The sequence below is a fragment of the Chlamydotis macqueenii genome, chromosome 3, assembly GCF_036417535.1.
Source record: "Chlamydotis macqueenii isolate bChlMac1 chromosome 3, bChlMac1.mat, whole genome shotgun sequence".
Taxonomy (NCBI): Eukaryota; Metazoa; Chordata; class Aves; order Otidiformes; family Otididae; genus Chlamydotis; species Chlamydotis macqueenii.
Window position 1 is genome coordinate 71,177,877 of NC_141558.1, and position 15,928 is coordinate 71,193,804.

Consider the following 15,928-nt stretch of genomic DNA (forward strand, 5'->3'; position numbering starts at 1 on the left):
TTAACTTGTTTCCAAATCTGCAGTTTTCACATGGAGCTCAAGTCTAAAATGAAATAATAATTTTATTTCATAAATGTCTGAGAAACAGAATCAGAAAAATCATTGTGAATTAGCTTTATAGTTGCTAATGAGCACTGGAAGTGGAAAGCTCTAAGACTTGGTCATTGACACTACAAAATTTGAGTCTTCCTTTGCAGATGAGGTTTGGGCTTTGAATTTAAAAGCTGATGCAAAACTGAATAGTTGAAGGCCTAATGTATTCTTTAAGGGTGAGGCCAGATTTCTTTATCACCTTTCAGCATCCAGTATCATTAAATCTTAAAGGACTGGTAATTTTATTTGGATGAAACCAACAAGGAAAGCAAAATTGAAAAGAGAGGAAAAAACATTATAATGCTTGAAAATTTGACACTCAGAAGTCAGCGAACATCACCAAGCTGTTTGTGGAATCTTATTTTGGCTTTCTTACATGTATGTATGAGATGATCTGGTCTTTAGCTAAATGATTGCCTGCCATTCTCCCCACACACACATCCTCTGCCTCGCTGAGTACTCACTGAAGGAGCAACTTTTAAATATTTTGTTTTCTCGTCATCTTCAATAGGTGGCCCCAGGGCTTATATGCTGCACTATTCAAGCTCTTCTCTGAAAACAGGATTTCTATGTAAGCATCTCTGCTGCTTGCTGCTCTAGTACTAGAGTGTTTCCTGATCTTGAAGGAATTTGTTTTCACTGTGTCTATATTTATCTCATGCATGTGGGAAACTGAAGGGCGACAAGACTAAGGTCAGGTCTACTGCCTGGTTTTAGACACCTATGGGCTTATTTTTCAGTCGTAGTGCTTTCCATGCAACTTGCAGCTGGGGATGCTCAGCAGCACTGTAAAACTGACCCTAGAAACTTCCAGTCAGCCAGTCCAGAATATGAGAAATTAAAGTCTGTTTATGAAATAGGCAGAAAGAGCATAAGGTTCTCTTCGTTTTTTTTTAGTATTAAGATTGGTTTGAGACTCAACTGCCTGAAGTTGAACTTGTCCTGTTTCCTCCCTCCTTACTCTGTTTTGTTCATTGCAGACCTTCCTGGTCCTGCAGCAAATGAAGCAAAGCTCCTGCACTCTGTTGTTACACAGCCCTGATTCACTGCAAGTTCATGGCCTGGGGCAAAGTAGTATATCATCATGGAACTAAAGATAATACCCATTATATAGGCAGAGGCAGCCTTAGATCTGGCATTTTCCTACATCTGAGTATTGAACTTTACAACCTAATGTTCTTTACTACTGATGTCTTTTATGTTATTCTGAAATGTTTTTAAACACTAAATCAACAGCTGATCACGCAACAGATAGTGCCGCCATCCCTCCCCAGGCTGAGTTTCTCCTTTGGTTGCGAAATTCCCTTCCAGAGCTGTTAAATAGTTGTCCCCTTTGCATTTGAATCAGATGGCTTCCTTCTCCATGCTGCATGGGTGGTCACATGCTGGAGCCATGAGTGGACCTATCATGATCATTTACTCACAGGGAATACTGCATGAACCGAAGGCTAGAAGTTGGGAATACTCAATAAGGACAGATTCTTCTTAAATTTCGGCTGTAAACTCCATAAAATGTTTGCTGAGCATGTGTGAAATTAAGATTCTTCTAAGACTCATAGTTGTTGGCCGAATTTGGGATGTTTTCTTGGAAGTTGGCAAAAGACGTATTACTGACACAAATACCATCTCCTGCCAAACTTCAAATCCCAGTTCCAAGGCTTGGGGATGCTAGTCCTTTCCAAAGAAGAAACCATCTGAAACTTTTTTTTGTGACTTTTTAAGCAACAAAAACATTTTTTCCATAGCCTCAGTCTTTGATACAGCTGAATTGCTTTAGCTGAGATTGTGATGCCCCTTCTTCCCTTCAAAAAAAAAGAAAAAAATCTGAGATCTGAGGCTGAAAGAGCTTGGAAATTTAAACCACTTCAGTGCAAGTGGTTTAAACTTGACGTTGTACCTAGCAATTACAGTAGGATCTTGTAATGAAAGAGCTGGGAAGTTGTAATATGGAGGTACTAACCCTGCTTTATAGTGAAAAAAATTGTCTGTTGTCATCTGAATCATTTCATACTAGCATAAAATTGGTGTTTAGGAGCTTTATTTTTAGACCAAATAACCCAATCTGGACTGGACAACTTGTCCTACTTTGATTTTCGCTTGATCAGGAGAATGTATGATATGTTGACGTTGCACTGTGCAGACTCAATCCAGCCATCTAAGGCTAGTTTGTTAGGATATCATCTTGCAATATGAAACGTCTTTTTGTGAAAAGAATGCGAAGAATTTTGTTACTAATAACATCTTACCCTTTATGGGTAAAGTTATTTTTCTCCCTTCCAAGATGAATGCAGCTCGCGCTGCCTTCAGTGAGAATCTGCTGGTTTCCTGCCTGCCTGCTCTTGCAGGGCTAGATCCTTAGCTGGGCTGTATTGGTTTGGCTCTGTTGTTGTATGTACCGCTGTGCCGATTTACATCCAGTCAGTATTTGCATTTCTTTTAACTAGAATGTTTGGGTTTGCACTTGGGAGTTCAGGTTTTTATTTCCTGACTGAACTTTGGTTGAAATAAAGCAGGAAGCGAGTCTTAAGGTGCTTTGCTTCTCAACAGGTTGCACAACTGGGGTGGAGGGGAGGAGGGGATTCTTATTCCACTCAAAAGCTTTATAACCAACTGTGTAGTTCTATGTGCGTGTAAACCAGCAACTGCCACCGGGGAAACATACAGGAAAAGGGGTGTTTTTCAACGGGAAAATGTTTATGTGATTCACCATCTGGCCTGCAAATCCTTGTGTCATAGCAGTGGTCGTGGGGAGGAAGGAGCAAGCCTGCGATGCCAAAGCCAGAAGGTGAGGGAGGTGGATGAAACGATTTTATTTTGATGGCAGTGGACAATACCAGCTCCAGTGCTGCAGCTTAACCTAAAGCAGCGGGGCAGTCAAACCAGTTGGCAAAAGAAAACAATTGATTCTAACAGATATAAACAGGCACCTGACTCGGTTTGATCTGACGTCGGAAAAGACCACGGGGTACTGAACTTTTTTACTTTTGTGGGAGATGGGCACCTGACGAGTCCAGGTCTCTGCAAAACCTCTTCCTTGCACTCATGCATTCGCTGGGCTACAAAATAAATTGGTAAATCTGGTACCTCAGCCATTTTCTCGGATACTATTCTTTCTTTCTCCAGTTGACCAACACTATCTGAAATCTGGTATTTGCTGTCTCCTGCTGTATATGGGCAGAGGTTGTTGAGTATTTAATGGTTTATTTGTATTGATTGAGGAAAAAACATAAATTCATTAGAAGTCAGCTTGAATATTAGGTGTCAGACATTGCTATTCTTAAATTGATTGTGTCTTGCTGATACAATTAATTATAAATATTTAACAAGGGACAGTTAAACATTTTTCTTTTGTAAAGTATCTTTTAGGTTTTGGTCTTTTTTTTAAAGCTTAACAAAAGCAGCATGCTTGGTATAAAATAAATTCAGTAAAATACTGGTGATCTCCATTTCCAGATTAGTCTCTCTTTGAAAATGAATGTATTAGTAATACTAAAAGAGAAGAGATATTTACCAGCATTTGTAGAACTTCGTCACTTGTTTTAGTTTTATGTATGCTCTTTCATATACAAATATTACAGATATTGTATGATTTACTTGCTGTTTTGCTTTTTAAACAGCAGGAGTCAGAACAAAAGAAACCAAATGTTCAACTGAATGTGGCTGCTATCCTATGTTTAAAACTACTTAACTTAAAATTAATAAGCCAGAGGTGGCTTGTGTGTTGTAATGACCATAATAAAGAAATGGTTTTGATAAATTCATTACATGGTTTATGGCCTGCTATACTTCATGCGAGACAAGATCATTCTAAAATGATCAACTGTCCTCCTCACCCCAGACAAACAAACAAAAACCCTTGGACAGAAACAAAGTAACTTTTTGTACTTTAACGAGATTGTTTGGTAGCCTTACCAGCAGTTGCAATTTTAGTGATGTTTATGCAAGAGATTGCATAATGGCAATTTAACACATGAACACTTTAAAAGGAGCTACAGAAGCTGAACCTCTGGGTGCAGCCAACTTCAGAGAAGCAATGGAAGCCCAGCTGTCTGCAGGCATGGTCTTAGGAGCAAGTGCCTTTCTTCTCAGCCTTCCCAAAAGTGTAACTAAGCAGAAGTATTTAAAGAGTAATTATTTGTATCTGTAATACAGAGTCTTTCACCTGTGGTGACTGTTTTTCTGGAAATTTAAGGAATCAGTTCATTTTGTTCTTACTGCTCTAGCTTCTCTGAGAACATCTGATGAATTCAAACTCCTGAGGAAATATGCAGTCAGTTGTAATAAGTGAGTATAGAAACCAGCGTGGTGTTGAAAGACAGGCTAGCTCATCCTTGTAAAACAGAGATAACCTTTCTTTTCCTCTGAATTTAAAAAAAAAAAAAAAAAGTTACTTATTTGGTTTTCTTTCTTGGCTGGAGCTTGAAATTCAAAGCCTCAGCCAGGGAAGGGTTTCCTTAAAACAATGTCTTTACAGGTCCATTAATCCAGCAGAGGTTTTGATACAGTTTCTTATATAAAGATTTGTTTGGAAAACTGTTTGCCAATTTCAATTCTATTAGCCTCCTGTCCTCTTCTCTCTCCCTTGTTTTCCTGAAAAGGGAACGTGAAAGTGTTTGGGTTGAGTTAAAGCTCGTATTTGGTGGTTTCTTGAACTAGGTCTTGCTTCCCTCGCTGTCCCACTCCACCCAGCTTTTTCTTCATGACTCATGCTAATTGGTAACTCACTCATGAAAAGCCTGGCTCATTTTAGGGGGGATTACTCGGCTTTTTTTTTATATGGCAGTAGTTCTTCTTCCATTCCACTGTAATTTTAAATGCTGAACCAAAGAGCATACAGTCTGGAGCAGATTCTCCTGGAAACCATGCTAAGGCACATGGAGAGCAAGGAGGTGGTTGGTGACAGCCAACATGGCTTCACCAAGGGCAGATCGTGCCTGACCAATTTGGTGACCTTCTATGACGGGGTGATGGCATCGGTGGACAAGGGACGAGCAACTGACATCATCTACCTGGACTTGTGCAAAGCTTTTGACACTGTCCCACATGACATCCTTCTCTCTAAATTAGAGAGACATGGGTTTGATGGACGGACCACTCGGTGGATAAGGAGTTGGCTGGATGGCCGCACTCAGAGAGTGGTGGTCAACGGCTCAATGTCCAAGTGGAGACCGGTCACGAGTGGCGTCCCTCAGGGGTCCGTGCTGGGCCCCACCCTGTTCAACATCTTTGTCGGCGACATGGACAGTGGGATAGAGTGCACCCTCAGCAAGTTCGCCGACGACACCAAGTTGTGTGGTGCCGTCGACACGCTGGAAGGGAGGGATGCCATCCAGAGGGACCTTGACAGGCTGGAGAGGTGGGCCCGTGCCAACCTCATGAAGTTCAACCAGGCCAAGTGCAAGGTCCTGCACCTGGGTCGTGGCAATCCCAGGCACAAATACAGGCTGGGCGGGGAATGGATTGAGAGCAGCCCTGAGGAGAAGGACTTGGGAGTGCTGGTGGATGAGAAGCTTAACATGAGCTGGCAATGCGCCCTTGCGGCCCAGAAGGCCAACCGCATCCTGGGCTGCATCAAGAGAAGCGTGGCCAGCAGGTGGAGGGAGGTGATTCTCCCCCTCTACTCTGCCCTTGTGAGACCCCACCTGGAGTACTGTGTCCAGTTCTGGAGCCCCCAGCACAAGAAGGACATGGACCAGTTGGAGAAGGTCCAGAGGAGGGCCACAAAGATGATAAGAGGGCTGGAGCACCTCTCTTATGAGGACAGGCTGAGAGAGTTGGGGCTGTTCAGCCTGGAGAAGAGGAGGCTCCGGGGAGACCTGATAGCGGTCTTCCAGTACCTCAAGGGGGCCTACAAGAAAGATGGGGAAAGGCTGTTTAGTAGGGCCTGTTGCGATAGGGCGAGAGGTAATGGTTTTAAAATAGAGGGGGGTAGATTTAGATTAGAAATTAGGAAAAAATTTTTTTACGATGCGGGTTATAGAACACTGGAACAGGTTGCCCAGAAAGGTGGTGGAGGCCCCATCTCTGGAAACGTTCAAGGCCAGGCTGGATGAGGCTCTGAGCAACCTGATCTAGTTGGGGATGTCCCTGCTCCTTGCAGGGGGGTTGGACTAGATGACCTTTGAAGGTCCCTTCCAACCCTAACCATTCTATGATTCTATGAAATTAAAAGATAAGGGGCATGAGGCAGAATAGTGTGAAGGGATGGGGTGACAGCAAGTGCTCTCTCTGAAGACTTGGGGAAATTTGCTGAAATTGTGGTTGAGAGTTTATACAGAAGTCCGAGCAAAGGATGGGATTTGAGAAGGCATTGCAGAGTAGTGGTGCGTGTCTTTTAAAGGAAAGTAGCTCCTTAGAGAAAATCCCGTGGTCACTGCATCTAGAATCCAAACTCTACCAGCAGCTGCTTTAGAGAGAGATGCAAGAAACAAAGCAATTGTGGAATAACCAGCCCAACTAGGAATCACCTAAAGTAGTAAATGCTCTGAGTCTGCTGCTATATGCTGCCTAGATCATTACTGGTGTGCTACTGAGAGAGCGACAACTAGATCTGTACAAGCCTGTGTCTAGCAAAATTTACTTTTGTGAGCTGTGGCAGTAAGATGGTGGGCAGGCAGACTGGAAGGACACGTTCTGCAGCCTCTACTGTTATGTACCAAGTGTGTGGGGAAATGGCCCAGCTTAACAATCAAGATTTTCAGTAAAATAGCTGTGAAACGTCTATCAGAGGGTAGCAAAATTATTCACAAGATCCTGACCCTTTAAGTATGGGTGCCTGGTGAAATATTGGTTCCCCCATCACTAATTACAACCCTGTGTAGCAAAAACGACGTATCTGCTTTTTCTTTTGTGTCTGGAGTTTTTACTCTATTCTTTGTTACCTTAAATGGGACTTCAGTATTCATGTATTGTCTGTTTTTATTCAGTCTTAATTCCTTTGAGTTTAGGTTTTTTGGAGGGTTCCCATTATTGATGCATTCAAGAATATAATGGACAGAGGTTACCAAAAAAGGGTGTGACTTGGGAGTGGAGTAAATTTAGCACATCCACATTTTATTAAATTTATGACTCATAAAATGCTCAATATTTCACAGAATAGCCAACTGACCCTCATTTTACTTTTGCTGATGGATGTCCTGAAGTTTTGCCAAATAGTTTTGGAATTATATCCTCCAGAAAATGTTATTGCCTATTAAAAGCTTTAATTTGACCTTTTCTCCTTTCTCTTCTCTCTGACCTCTATCTCTGGACACATCTCATATTGAAATTCCTGTTCTCCCCTGCCCATTTGGCAGAAGGATTCCACCTCTTGCATACCCTCTGTTGTGTTTTAGTAGATTTAAAAATTGACATTTTTGCATGCAACACCATCTTCAAAGTGACATCTGTCTTTCTATATTATCTTTGTTTCTGCATCTGGACAATCTGGTACGTTTAGATATGCATATTTGTAACAAGCTTCAGCTCCTCAACCAAAAACTGTTTAATTGTTAAGGGGTTTTTTGAAATCTTGTTATGAAATGTTCCTTTTTGTTATGTTTTGGTTTTCCATACAGCTGTTGATATTGTAAACTGTGCATTTGCAGGGATGCATGTGTCTGCAGCATACGATGCTGTCGGCTTTTTAGTAGTTTTTCCTGTTTATAGACTGGAAAACATTTCAGATGGAGAAGACCAGCTGGAGGGAGAGCAGTGTCAGCATACCCTACTGGGATTTTGATCACGCTAAATTCTGTTAATAAAATTCAGGGTCTGTATATCAACATAGAATAGCTTGGAAATGTTATATAAACACTTTTTTTTGTGAGGACTAAGGGTCTAACCTTCATCTCAGAGATGCAAGGTTAAAAGTGTTAATTTTTTAAAAATCTTTTCAGAACTGTAAAAAAGCTAAGGTTTTCATGGTGGCGCTGGCAGATTTTTAAAACAAAGACCTAGGAGTCTTTTTCAGTAAATGTTAGAGGTAATACTTTTAATCATGAGCTGAGTCAAATCTATCATAATAACCTTTAGTGCTGTTTTCAAAAATTATAGCACTGAAGACAGGTGAGGTCGCAGCAAACTCTGTAGATTCATGTATGCAGGTGTGGTTTCCAAAATGGCTTTATGGGTATGCACTCACCTGACCCGTGTCCTGTTACAGTGACTGCATGTGCAAGCAAAAAGTGACATTGGATCTGTACGCCTCGTTCGATAATTGTGTGTCCAAGGAAATAAAATAATTTATGTGAGGAGAGAATAACAAGTTATATAATGCTGTGATGTATCATGCGGTGCTTCTCTTATTCACTTACTGTCTCAGCAGTCACATCAGGCCACTTCACGGCTTCCTCTGCTTGCACAGAATATGGTTTGTGGATTGCAGGAAATAAGGAGAAATGAAAGATGTAGCTGGCACAGGGAAAATTAATAAGCACACACAGAGGGGTTGTAAACTGTTCAAGGCACTGGTGACTGTGCATACAAACAAACAGGTATGAGAGGTTAAAGGAGGTTCTTTAAATTTTAGATCCTCATCTAGGAATTTCATTTGTGGTCAAGGGACTGCACAAATACACAGGGCAAGCTAGGCACATCTGACTGTTAGTACATTAGGCTTCTGAAAATAAAAATAAAGCCATTTATGTGAAAACCAAACAATTTTCTTTATGTAATTCATCTTCTGCAGGCATCTTCTTTCTTTCAAATGTGTTGAAACACAATATATTTTTATTAGTTACCCTGTCAACTAAAAAAAATGCTTGATTTTTGTTTTATGGTAGTTTTCTTCCAAATGTATTTTGCACATTTAATAGAATGCTGTCAGTAATCACTTTGTGTCCAATTTGAATCATCTTTTAGTCTAAAGCTACAGGGATAAAAAGCTTCAGCTTGCTTTTTTAAGACACATACATATACAGACATAGCTAAATATATATGTAGTTTTCCACATTGGGAGTTGATATTTTTAATAGTAAATTTTAAAAACTCAAGTTGCATTCTTTTTTAGGCTCTGATTTAGTAGGGTTTTGATTTATGGAAAAAATATTTTCAGAATGCCAAAGTAGGTTACATTTGTCAGTGCTTTTCTCTAAAACAAAATCAACCATCTTTTTGTGTAGTGGCTGGATTGGGGTCTTTTTCACCCACAGGACAGTCAGTGCTATAGTGTGGTTAAGGAATGCAGATTTTGACCTAACCAAATACACAACTCAATGATCTTCATTTCAGAATGGCTGCATTTTATTTTTTTTCTTCCAAATAGCCCCTTTCTTTTCTATTTTGGAGTGGAATATAAAAATAACTCTTGTGAAACCTTGGTTAATTTCCTCTCTAAATGTATGAGGTTAACACTTAGTAGCAATTTTATGCATGAAACAAGAAGTGAGCATATCATTTAGTTCTGTGATCGTGTTTCCACTTAAGAAATGGAAAAGTGCAAACTCAAGTTCTGTTTGAATTAAGGCATCCTTTAACTGTTGACTACTTTAGTTAAGCCATAGAAGAAACATGGCTTTACTACACTTATAAGCTAATTTTCAGAAGCAGGCAGTGAAACACTACAGAAACTATTTAAAAACCTGAACCAAGGTTTTCAGCAACCAACCTGGGTATTTTAAAAGGTAAATCATGTCGTCTTGTCCTAGTAAGAGTCTCCCTGGATCCCACTGGATTGATTTGAGATTAATCCCTAAAACTGACAGTTTTTGTGATGAATTGCATTGCAATAACCTTTTGCAAGTCCTAACTGGGACCAAAATGTTTGCTTCATGTCTGCCAAACATAGTCAATACATGATAAACATGCGAAAAGATATGAATGCTTCCTAAAAGAAAAATGTTTTCATACAGAATTTTGTTCATTTCACATATGGTGGGAGTATTCCCAAAATGCAGCACAAAACATCTCTGAACTTACTGCTCTGGAGATGAGGGTGGTGGTTGGGAGAGGGAGGGATTGAGGTAATTCACGTGCAGTGTTGCCAGTAACGTGCCTGCCATGCAGTTGGCTACAGTGAGCAGTTCCTGGCAGATTACATTGACATGAGTGAGTCACACCGTTTATAACAAAGAATCCTATGTGTAATTTAGGATGGAAATTCTGGATGCGTTTCATAAAGGCAGGAAGGATAATTAGACAGGTTTAAGCATGCATGTTTTTTGTACACATTGTGTACAGAGAAAATAATCCCCCTGAAAACCCTTGAATTCCAAATATTAAGTGCACAAAATACAACTTAAAATTAAGAAAATGTATTAACCATTGTTTATAAATACATTTCTGTAGCTGTAATAAAAGTCGTAGAAGAGAGTGCGTGTGTCTTTCAGGGCTGTCATTTTCATGCCACTTTGATTGTGAATCTTTCTTCTTTTTTGGCTGAACCAGGTTCTCTGCTGGGATGTTGACTCAGACTTTTATTGCTGAAAAGGTACATGCCTCACATGGTTTCTTATAAACAATCCTTGGTGGGATTCAGAGTTACTGTTTCTGTCTCTGCAATTAATTCTTTGGTCAAGTACTCTGCCACTTGTAAAGCAGTATAAAGTCAAGGCAGCAAGACTGAAGGACTAGGCAAAGCAGGATTTTTGTCTTACGTGCAATAATTGATGTACTGTGGGTTACTTTTAATTTTTTTCAAAAATGTGTTTGCTTGTTTTCAACAGTGTTTTCTGTAACAGAAGTAATTATGTTGCATCAAGCATTAGCACTGTTTGATCTGTCAGTTTACAAATGTATGAATTAAGCATTCAGTAGAAATTCTTATTTTGAAACTGAAAAGCTCTGGAAGCCTGAAATGTGCTATTTACTAAAGACAATATTGGCTTCATACATCATAGAAGTTGCTTTAAGCATCTTACACTGTAATAAGGAAGATACAGGTTTTGTCAATTCCTCATCAGTTAAGCTCATCACAAAAGAGCTGGGTGACTGATAGGAGGCAGGAAACACCTTGTAGAAATTGCTGTACTGAAACACAGAGCCTCACGTGAGGAAAAAAGAAATAAAGACCCCCCTCAAACCCAAAATTATAAATTTAAGTCAGTTCTGTCTTTTTTCTGCTTAGTTGAGAGGAGTGGAAAACCCTAAGGCACTGTTCCTCATTTTGTTTTTCTTTTTTAAAGGTGGGCTCTACAAAATTCAACTGCAAGTGTCCAGGAGTTCAGGGCTATACACATCTGGAGGCAGCGGCATAGCTTAGTCTTCGTTCTGTTCTTCCTCTGAGGCACTGTGCTGTTTCTTGAGTATCTCCTGTTGACAGCAGGAAGGGTTTTGTGTGTGAAGGTGTCAGAGCTGAGTGCTGATTGATGGCAGAGGGTGACATGTAGCGTGGTTTTCTTCCTCCCTGGAATTTTTTAATTTCGGGAATCTGCTGAAGTTGTTGCTGCTGTAGATAAATGAATGCATACGGATGATCGGGGAGGAATTAAAAAGTGCTGAAAAACACAGTTTTACCACAATTTGGTACAGCATCGCTATTTTCTTCTCGCCTAGCTTGGAGTTGTTTGTGCTAAAGCTTGCGAGGCATGTACCTATTCTGTAAAAACTTTTGTGTTTCATTAGCGATGAAGAAATTTGGGTCTGAATGGCAGAGGGCATTTATCTGCAGGAATGGAGTAAGTGCCTACAGCTCTGGAGGGAGTCAGGAGGGTGTGCCTCTCACTTCTGTTGGAGTGTGTAGCTTGGAGGTCCTCTTGGGTCCTTCACCATTTCAGAAATGGAACAGCTGTGGTTCCATGCCTTTGTTTTTTCCATCTGTTGCTAGCCAGGAATCTGTGAACATCCTTCTCGGATGTGGATCTTGCTGAGGTTATTCATGTCTTTGTCACCTCCCAGGCTGAAATACTGCAATCCAGACTTGGAGGAAATGTTCATAAGCCTCCAGAGCATTGAGCTGGTGTGTAGAAAGCAGTGGCATACTTCCTGAGTGGGTTTAATCAGCATGGGCTTGATTTTTTTTTCAGATAGCTTTGAGCCCTTTAATTCTGTAATGAATTTGCTGAAAGCTGCAGGTGTGTTGTATCTCTGAAAATCAGGTCTTGGGAACACGCTGAGCTCATGTCTGTTACTCTCCTCTGGCTACCTAACTTGTTCCAGATGCTGTTCTAGGGAATAGCAACTGATAGAGGAAAGTGCTACTCCGGCAACGGTAGAATAATGAAGAAAAAATGTTCCAACCCTTGGCCCAGTATTCATATGAATTACGGGAGGACGCTGTGTTCTGTGTAATCTTGTTTTTGCATCTTACCAACACAACAGATGTGAGCTACAGGTTGGGTCTTCTGCCATGAGAAGACAAGCCTGCACCCACATCTTGGATGGGTGGGGGAAGCAAAGAGTGCTTATCCCCTTTGATGGATGAAGGAGGAAGTTTCTAATGTGAAAACATATTGAGCATATAGCATCCCATCCAGCCTGACTACCTCTTCTGACTCAGTGAGCTAGCAGTGGGAATACCCGTGTCCCACTTCTATCAGTAGTCAGGGGTTCAGATTCGCCAGCACCCGCAGTAACAGCACGGCTCTTTGGCAGCGTTAGCTTCTGCCAGCTCCGTCTGCTGAAAGGGCTCGTTGTAGGTAGGATCAGAGGGAGCGATGGGAGCATCCAGTGTGGGAAGCAGCAAAACTACTCCTTTCAGAGGTGGGTAGTACTAGATTGGTTTAGCTGTATCACCAGCATCCTAAGAATAAAAGTGGCTTAAAATCTTCTTTTGGAGAGAAAGATGTTTGCTGTCACACTGAACAGGCTACATTTCTGGTTTGGTAGCATACTGAATGGTCACATTTATATCTAGCCCTCCGTCCAGAACAGTTGTCTTAGCAATCCAAGTAGTGTAAGCATTGGATCAGAAGGCTCCATGTTTAAGGAAGTCCCAGGGGCCAGAGAGCAGTCCTGTTCTCAGATGTGTTTATTTGCCTGTGAGAACATGGCTTGTTCTGCTGATGATACAAGAGCATCTCACATAGGTGTCTGCCAGCTGTTCCTCCTGCTTCGAGCAGTCACGTTCCTTGTGTCTGAGTTCCCATGGCAGGGCATGATGCACGTTTTGTGAGGTCCTTCCAAGCAATCTCTCTGCGTCTCATACCTAGTAAGGTTTCAAACAGAAAGAGATTTCTGGAAATCTCAACCTCAACAGCCAGGAAGATCAGTTGGCCATCGTGTGGAGGGGTCAGGGTAGTTTCAAGCGTGGTATTACTGTTGAGTTATCAGTGGTCACATTTTTTAAACCTAGTTATTGAATCCTCAAATGTAATCCATGTGCAACAGCCCTTGTTCCTTGTTGTGAAGGAAAAAAAAAAAGAAAAAAGGAATGCAAATAGAGATCTTGTAACCAGAGAAACAAGGGGTTTTCCATAGCAGTGGTTTCCTCTGAAGTTTTCAGATTTTAAAAAGAGTGAAGAGCTGTTGATGGGATAGCTTTTTTTTTTTTTTTGTTATGAACCTAAAACTATGTATGTTATAAGGGATAAAATAGAGAATATCCTGTAAGGCGACTAAAACGTATGCCCTCACTGCTGCTCTTTAGTTCTAGACTACAGACACAGGAGAACAGCTGAGTTGGAGGGTCAGTCAATTTATTTTCTGTATTTCTCGAGCTCTGCTCCAGTCTCTACTGCTGATCAATTAAAACAGCAGCAGCAGGTTGAATGTCAGGGTATCTTATGAAGTGAGAAATTAGGACTGTTGAAGGCTACTTTAAAGATGTGTGAACCCAGGAATGACGTGAGAATTAGCCTTAAATAATATATATAGTGTCATGAACTGAGTCTGGCTTTGGATTTACTTTTTAATTTGTTTTTTAATATTGAAACACGGGGTAGAAAGTGAAACAGTAATAAACTTTTCAGAGGATTTCGCAGGAATTCTGAGGGTATGTCCCCAGCACGATGGATTTCTTATTCTTTAGATAGAAATATGGTATTTAAAGCAAAACCAATATTGATTCATTCCTCTAATAAGATAATTAATAATATTTATACGTGTCTCTTTACTATGTACAGTGAAGACAGAAAATGAAACGCAGTGCTCTCAGTGGCATTTAGGAACACGGAATTTATGATGTGCTGCAGTTCCTTGTTTATTGTGTATTGTGTTTTACAATATATGGTGGTCTCACATTTCCGTCACTATACCTTAGTGTCTGACGTGCCTCTGGTGCCAAAATGTCACGCTGTGGGTTATCCACAAGCTACATTGGATTTACGATTTCCTATGTCACTTTTGTAATCCAAAATGTTTTCTGTGTCTTGATAGATAAACGAGCATATCTTGCAGTAAAAAATTAATACAGGAATTTCTAGAGCAACCAGTACAGAAGCTGTGGCATGCTATACAATTAATGATAAAACTTTGGCTTTGCATTCATGTTGAATTGTGAAAGGAAGACTGAAATCTCTTTTCTTAACATAAAATATTTAAAATCAAGCATTTATTATGCCTAGATTTGATAAGGCTACTTACCAGCCTAGACATGTTTGCACACAGCAGTATCTCCTCATTTAAATTCAATCACAGTCACAAAACAAGCCTGGCTTAGACTAGCTGAAGATATAAACTTCATTTTCATCTCATTAGGCCACCTGGAAGCAGCAATCAGTGAGTAGTCCTGACGTCAATGGTCTCTCTACTTCATTAAAATGTTAATTTCATGGCTTTAATTCCTTTTGTAAAACTTGCTGCTGCAGGACACAATATGCAGATTTATTCTGAAGCAGACAAATCTGCATGCCATATTCCTTTTTTAGTGCCTTAGGTTCCTTTGGATTTTTATTTTTAGCCATTCCTATTTTTATAAACTGCTGTGAAAAGATGATCACCATAACAACCAAAAAGTAAATATTTTCTTAAAACACCATTTTGAGAATGTATACTTAAGAATCAGGAATTTGGGGTATCGTGCATTTAGTGGTATTTTGCTCTGCTCTTCCCTTTTTCAGTATTCAGAAATGAGACAGGTATTGTTACTGGCTAACAGTTTCAGACAGTAGATCTTGAGGGGAAAGCAGCATGTGAGTAAATCAGAAGCAGCTACATAGATCAACTGTAGCATCAATATTTTCGGTTCAGGTCCTGCTGATGTCAGGACAAAATGGTGGACTTTGCATCAATTTTAGAATCCTTCCTTGATAATATATACTTCCTCAGCACTTAGTCATCTTCATCTTGCCTTAGGGGATACATTTCTGAGTTTATAGCATACTTCAAAATTGTACGTCATAGATCGAGTTGGTAGCTAACCACGTAGAAACGTGTCTTCAGGAAAACAAGAGAAGGTCACTGTTCATCTAGTCTTTTCCCCTTTTACTGTATACAGTTCTAAGAGTCTGAGTACTATTGTACATTTTTCAAAGTGCTATATAAACTCTAATTATGTTTTAGTATGCCTGTGCTATCTATAGATAGAAGTAATCTATATTTCTATTGCAGGTGGTAAAACCCAAGTGCAGAGTCTAGACTTCTCAAGATCCATTGCTGGTTGAGCTGTGAAATGTTGTGCTCAGTCAGGTGGCTCAGAGGATGCACTTGGGTCTGGGCTGCTGACAAGACTCAGGAGTAGGTCTTCCCACTGTACCCCTGCAGTTACTGTCACTTCAGGCTCTGTACAAATCCCACTATGCCCCAGTGGCAGGTGGCACCAAGGCCTTTCCGTGAAAGATCCTGGATAATGGATGTACCCTGCCTGATATTAACTGGCTGGAGGTGACAAAGACCGTCAAGTCCCAATCCAGCAAATAAAGGAGTTGTTTTTTCTGGAGCACTGGAGACATCTGAAGTTTTCCCTTCAGGAATCCCAGTGGGATTTTCCTGTAGCTAGTCCCAGGAAGATGCTCCTGGGAAGTAACTAGGAACAGGTAGT

At 40.5% G+C, this 15,928-nt stretch overlaps 1 protein-coding gene across 3 annotated transcripts in view; it reads left to right on the plus strand.

The window, feature by feature from the left end:
* The window catches only part of LCLAT1 (lysocardiolipin acyltransferase 1), a 125,264-nt gene that overhangs the window by 88,495 nt on the left and 20,841 nt on the right, over positions 1-15,928 (plus strand). The window contains exon 8 of one of the 3 annotated variants that reach the window (XM_086744932.1): positions 10,459-10,501. The exons of the other annotated variants lie outside the window; for them this stretch is intronic. Coding sequence (XP_086601058.1) covers positions 10,459-10,478 — 20 coding nt within the window. The 3' untranslated portion in view covers positions 10,479-10,501. The remainder of the gene's footprint in view (positions 1-10,458; positions 10,502-15,928) is intronic. 3 annotated transcript variants of the gene reach the window in all.